Source organism: Tupaia chinensis, unplaced genomic scaffold (assembly GCF_000334495.1).
Source record: "Tupaia chinensis unplaced genomic scaffold, TupChi_1.0 Scaffold150006_1, whole genome shotgun sequence".
Classification (NCBI taxonomy): Eukaryota; Metazoa; Chordata; class Mammalia; order Scandentia; family Tupaiidae; genus Tupaia; species Tupaia belangeri.
The window spans coordinates 4,046,289-4,052,667 of NW_006209847.1; the positions used below are offsets into that span (position 1 = coordinate 4,046,289).

The window sequence follows — 6,379 nt, forward strand, 5'->3', positions numbered from 1 at the left end:
CCCAAGATCCCGAGAAGAGAATGGAGAAGGGATTGCGGCGTGACCATCCCCCCTGGGGGGTGATTTCTCGCTTTCTGTCTCCATGTCTCTCTCTGTCTGTCTGGCGAGCGCACGCGCCCTATAGCGAAAAACCTCTCCAAAAAAAAAAAGAATGAGGAAGGGAGTGCAGTGTGGCCATCCCCCTGGGAGGTGATTTCTCTCTCTCTTTCTGGTGAGCTCACACGCCCAATAGCAAAAATTTAAAAGAAAAAAAAAGATTGGAGAGCCAATTAAATAATGACATTGACATTCCTAGATTTTCAGTAGCCCATTGCAGGGAACCAGACAACTGGCCACGTGGGAGGGCATGATGGGTGGAGAAGGGACTAGGTCAGCAGGGAGGCCAGGGTGTGGAGGCAGGTGGTTGCCTGGGCTGTCTCACCATGGCACCCTCTGGTACGGTCAGTCTGCTCTCCTCCCTGATGGGCCCTCCATCCCGCTCCCTCTTGGGCTCCACTGTGGAAAGGGATGATGACCGGGGTAGGGGGCCATCCCCTCGGTGCCGCTTGGTCACATGGGCATCAGGACCATGCACTGTCTTGACATGTTTTCGGAGCGAGCTGGGATCTGTGTAGCGTTTGGTGCAGCCGGGGAGCTTACACACATACGGCTTCTGTGGGGTGGACAGTGAAGACAGAAGGCAAAGGGATCAATACATACAATGCAGAAGGGATGGCAAAAGTGCTGACCGAGCGGGTAAGGGAGGAATGTGTGTCCCCCAAGGAAGTAAAAGGGAGGCCTGCAGTGAGAGTAAAAGGCCAAGGGTTAAAAAAAAAAAAAAAAAAAAAAAAAAAAAAAAAGGAAAGAATTGGGAAAACTGATGTCCCAGCTCTGGGAAAGATGAGGAGCTGAAACCACAACTGGGAGACTCAGAAACTCAGGGGTCCGAAGGGTCAGGCTCTCCTCTGGACATGGTCTAGTTTTGGTCAGCCCTTTGGCTGGCTAGAGGGAGGAGGAGGAGTGGCTAGCAGAAATTCTTGGTTTCAGAAAGGCCTTTTCTGGATGAACTATAGGGGGAGGGGGACTCACCTCTGTGGAGTGGGTGCTGGGCTAAGGGATTTCTTAGGGAAGACTCTCCCTGGTAGGTGGCTTCTCAAATGGGGAGGGCCTCTTAGCCGGGGCATTCACCTCATTGGAGTGGGTCCGATTTTGGTGCTTGGCACGGTCACTGGCATTGCTGAAGGCTTTACTGCAGCCCTCGTGCTCACACATGTATGGCTTCTCACCCGTGTGGGACCGCAGGTGCGTCTTCAGGTTTTCGAGACGTGAGTACGACTTGCGGCACCCTTCAAACTAAGGAACGGAGGAGATCAAAGGATAGCTCTCGACAGACACGGGGGTGAAGGGAACCCTAATTTGCAAAAGGGACATATCTTAGAGAATATTGCAACATGGGACAACATAGGTGCATCAGGAGAATTTCCGAAAAGTGGGAGACAGGCAGGTAAGAGGCCAGGAAGAGGAGAGCTGGAGGCACTCTGCCTTCGAGGACATGGAGATGAGGCAGTGAGCATCTCTTGGTGCAGCTAGAGCAGAGCCCCTACACAGGAAGGCTGCCCCGAGATGGGGTTGGCCTGGGGGACAGGCTATGTGTGTCTTCTGTCCTTGGTGCAGGGCTCATCATTAGGCGGAATAGCAGATACAGTACTGAGTCTACAGGACTTTAAAGGGGCCACGAACATGTTTTACTTTCTTTTAAAACCGAAATAATGGGGCCATCATGTGGCATAGTGATGAAGGCTGATCACGGTTACAGTTCAGCCCTGATGTCCTGGGAATCACACTGGGCATGTATGTGTGTGTGCCCCACATCCAAGGAGAATGGAGGAAATGAGACTGTGGTGTGGCCATCCCCCAAGGGAGGAGGTGATTTCTCTCTGACTCTCTAGTAAACACACATACCTTATGGCAAAGACCTTTAAAAAAATGGAAACAGGCTTTTAGATTTAAAATTTTTAAAATATATATTAACATGTTTATATCAACACAGTCATTAAAACATGATTTTGAGGGCCAGCAAGTGGTGTGGAGGTTAAGGCACTGGATCTCACATTGCCAGCTTCATGGTTCAAGACCTGGACCCAGTGGCTTGAAAATCACACCGGCACATGTGCATGCACACCCAAAATGCCAAGAGGAGAATGAATGAGAAGGGGTCAGGGCATGGCCATCTTCCCAGGGGGTGATTTCTCACTTTCTTTCTCTCTGGCCAGCACACATGCCCTATAGCAAAAACTAACAAAACAGAACAAACACGAAACATGATTTTGAACGTTTGTACATGGAGGAAGGGACCTGTGAAGGCTAGAGTCTGCCTTGGGCCCTGCGTGACCGAGAGCTCCAGTTTGGGGAAGGACCCTGAGCTCGGGCAGCGGGTGCCTCACCGTGCATTTGTGCGGCTTCTCGCCCGTGTGTCTGCGCATGTGCACCACCAGCATGTACTGTGCTTTGAAGGGCCTCAGCTCCCTGGAACAGCCCCCCCAGTGGCACACAAACTCCTTCCGCTCCCCGTGGATGTGCTCGCTGTTGATGTGCTGAGGGAGAAGATGCACAAGCTCTCCAAGGTTCCCTTCTGCCCCTCGAGACCCACGACAGACCTCCCTCAACCCCCTCTCTCCCTTCAAGGCTGCACCTCGCAGGGGGGACGAAGGGGCTGGAAGAACATCACGTCCCACAGCTCAGTTCTTGCAGCTCTCCAAAGCAAAGCCACAGCTTCTGAGTGTCCCCACCCAGCTGAGCATTCAACCCCTGACCTCTGGACCCTCTGACCCCCTGCCCTCAGCCAGATCCCACAGTATCCCACTCAGAACTGCCCACAGGAGCCACAGCCAGCCATTCCTGTTACCCCCAGGGGCTCACGTGCACCAGCTGCTCCTGGGAGTCAAACTCCTGGCTGCAGCCATCCCAGCGGCAGTCCGTCTCATACACAGATTCAGGCTCAGGCTTCTCCTCTCTCTCCAGGTCCTCTCTCCCATCCAGCATCCCCAGCAGAGGGTCCTAGGGCAAGAGAGGCAATCCTCGGGTCACCTGGGTGACAGTTTTTACCTCAGTTCCCAGAGGTAAATCCCTTACCTTTGCCCTTACCTGTGTGCCTGTGGAGTTGGGGCTGGACATACCGCCTTCCAAGGCCTCCTCCGGGCATTTGCCAACCAGCATGTCCAGCTCAGACTTCAGCTTCCCCATGGGAAGAGGTGAGGGTGATGAGGGAAGGAGTAGGCAGAAGGAAGTGGCAGCCCAGCCAGGCCTTCCTGCTTTAAGTGCCCCCACCCACACAGCTGGAGCCCCTGGGTATGGCTTCGGAAAGGACTTCCTCCTCAGACTGCACTGGTGAGTGGGACAGACTCCCTTTGGGAGAGTCTGATTCAGCCAAGGAGTGAAACCAGCACCAACACCTCTGTGCTTTCCTGGTACTGAAAACTTCTGTACCGCCTGTCCTGCCTCCACTTTTTCCCTGCCTCCGTCCTCTCCCCATCGACCCACCCTGAGCTGAGGGGAATCAGGTAGCAAGATGGGGTCTCACCTGACAAGTGGGCAGCGGTCCCCGGGACTGAGGATGTGGCATCATCCCACCTCGGGTGGAATCATGGGGACCACAGGCCTGGACCCCGAAGGAAGGTGAGGTCCCTTTTGGGTGATTCATCTGGGGTGGGAATCCCAGAGATGGACTGAGAAGGAGAGGAGGCAGTTACCTAAGACTATCAGAAAGTCTCAAGAGCTCTCAGGCTATTTGGAGGGTTTCTGGGAGACTTGGTATGAGAAGTGCTTGAGGCAGTCCCAGGGAAGTACTGAGGAGGGTTTTAAAGCCTTCCAAATTATAAGGGTTCAAATAGGGTCTGGTGGTTTGGAGGGCTTGAGGCTTTTAATGGGTTTTGGGGGTTTGACAGCCCAGCTTCCCACACCTCATGGTGCCGATGGAGAGATGGCCATAGGAGCCTCCTGGAGACGTGCAGCGAGAGTTGATGAAGGCCACGAGGGAGCTGGGTGAGGTGCGGATAACTGTCTGCAGGTCCAGGCTGGCATCCGACAGAGGCGAGATGGAGAGTGCCCGCTTCTTAGTCAGCTTGACTGCACTCCGGGGAGGAGGGAAGAGTGGGCCTGGGATGGGAGACCGGGAGGGAGATATGAAGGAGCATGTCTCCACGCACCCAACCTGTAGGTCCTGACATAGCCCAAAAAATGACATTTGACTCTGCTCTGTCCTACTGATCCCACTCTGACCTCTGACATCCAAAGATGTCCTCCTCCAAGTTTGATCCCCTGCCTTCCCATTTTCTCCAGAACACATCCCAGAGGGGCAGAGAGCAAAGCGGTGTTGCCTAAGGCCTCACCCTCGGTGCAGCTGTTGGTCTCTCTGGCAGGCCCATAACTGTGGGAACTGGACATGAGGTTGGCTTGGTGGCAGAAGGGCAAACCAGACAGTCCTAGAGGAGAGACAGTGGGAATGGGGGATGGGAATGGAGGACACGTAAGGCCTCACCTGAAACCCCAGGCAAGACCTGACCCCAGATTCCAAGCCCATGTGACATGGTGTCTAAATCCTCTTAGAGATGGAAAACCGGCATGGGGTAGAGGCAGAGGAAGACAGAGATCCTAAGTGAGAGATCCGCCAAGTCCTCAAGGCACAGGGATTAGAATAGGCACTGACCTTCTGTCCCCATGCTGGTGGCCCCCTGACTGGGCAGGGGCCGGAGACAGCAGGGCTCGCCATAGCTACTGACTGGCGGTGGGGTCATCGAGTTGAACATGGTGTCTCAGAGGAGGGTGTGGGGCTGCTGCAGGGGGGGAAGTAGACCTGCAAGATGAAGGTGGGGAAAACAAGGAAGGCATGATGCACAGAACCCTGGGCAGCATTTCACCCATGCCCCCATTTCCTCTAAGACATGTGCTGTGGAAATCTAGTTGAAAAGAACATACTCAGCCAGGGAGGGGGACAGAGAAACGTTCCAGAGAGGCAGAGGCAGTCTGCAGTCTTCAGGTTCTTTTTGGGAACTCAGTGGTAGCATTGCCCGGTGGCCTGTGTGCTTGTGTGTGTATGTGTGTGAGTGAGTGAGTGTGTGTGTGTGTGTGTGTTGGGGGTGGAGAATAGGGACTAATTATGTCTATAGGATCTTCAAGTGACTTTAATGCTGTGGGTCCTCTACCCCTTGCTCTGACCGTGAGCTAGCTTTAGGGGTGGGATGGGGCCTCACGTGGAGGGTCTGAGCACTGGACTGCTCTGCCTAAGTCTCTTCCTCTTTCCGTCATTTGCCCCTGTCCAGGGAGAGCTCGCATACAATTTTTCCTGTGTCCAGCAGGGGGAGCCCTCGCCACAGTCCAGACGGGCTGGTGGGACCAGGAGGGAGCGCTGCTGATCTGCCCTCTTTTTTGGGGCCAAAAACTATGGGTAGGAACAGTAAGGTTTCTCAGGGGAGCCTCCCGGGTCCTTAGGGTACAAAGGATGGAAGCCGGTATTATTCTGGCTAGTCTGGATCTGGGCCCATCTAATCCTTTGGGTCTCTGTTTCGGAGAATAGGAAAGAGACTGTCAGGGAGGACCCTGTGAGAATGAAAAACAAAGCCATCATCCATCAGAAAGCAGCGAGGAAACGGCGGGTGCTACTGTCCTCTTCTCAAACTCTAGTTCCTGCTCCATCCCGGGTTTTCCAGCCCGCCGGGAATGAGGGTGGGGTGGGGCAGGGAAGGGTGGAGAACGACCGGGAGCGGGCCGGCCGGCGCGGTGGGTGATCCCGGGATGCTGGGATTTAGGGTGAGGGCGGGGTAATACGGGGAGAGGAACCCAGACCCCGCGACCCAGCCCGAGCCCCGCAGCCTGGGCTGTAACCCTTCTTGACTCCTTTTCCAGCCCGGACCCGCACCCTGCATCCAGGACCTCCCAACTCGACCTTGGCACTAATAGGGGCGGGGGGCACAGCTGGCTGGCAGCTGGATGGGGGGGACATTTCTCCCGCCTCCTTCTTCTAGGACTCACCCAGGGGAAGGAGGCGGGCTCGCAAACGACCCCCAAACACTAGAGAACTCCCTAAACGTGCCTACTCAGTCATCTTCCTGCCCCGCTGCCCAACAGCCGAGGAGCAGCGCTGGAGACGGGAGCCATCCTTCCTCGCCCACGCGTGCCACGGCCCACCCACGTCTCCTCTTCACATTAGTGAAAGGAAAAGCTGCCAGCTTTTCCAGCTTCAGTGAAGTTTTCCCGGGGTGTGGGTGAGCGTGCAGGATGGGGCAGGGAGGTCTAGGGTTCCCCGGCCAGAGTCCTGAACCAGCTTCGGTGTCTCCCTATTTTCCAGAGTCCCCCTCGCCCCGCCGCTCCCCAACTCCCAGGAGCCAGCCCCGCCTCCCTCTCC

General features: G+C 55.3%; 1 protein-coding gene across 2 annotated transcripts in view; it reads right to left on the reverse strand.

Annotated features, from left to right (window-relative positions):
* Positions 1–6,379, reverse strand: part of GLI1 (GLI family zinc finger 1) — a 14,967-nt gene that overhangs the window by 3,234 nt on the left and 5,354 nt on the right. For both annotated transcript variants that reach the window (XM_006171898.2, XM_006171899.2), the window contains exons 2-10: positions 4,685–4,831; positions 4,368–4,460; positions 3,939–4,134; positions 3,560–3,704; positions 3,124–3,213; positions 2,899–3,036; positions 2,424–2,573; positions 1,168–1,332; positions 422–652 (exon numbers count right to left, since the gene is read on the reverse strand). In XM_006171898.2, coding sequence (XP_006171960.1) covers positions 422–652; positions 1,168–1,332; positions 2,424–2,573; positions 2,899–3,036; positions 3,124–3,213; positions 3,560–3,704; positions 3,939–4,134; positions 4,368–4,460; positions 4,685–4,784 — 1,308 coding nt within the window. In that variant the 5' untranslated portion in view covers positions 4,785–4,831. The remainder of the gene's footprint in view (positions 1–421; positions 653–1,167; positions 1,333–2,423; positions 2,574–2,898; positions 3,037–3,123; positions 3,214–3,559; positions 3,705–3,938; positions 4,135–4,367; positions 4,461–4,684; positions 4,832–6,379) is intronic.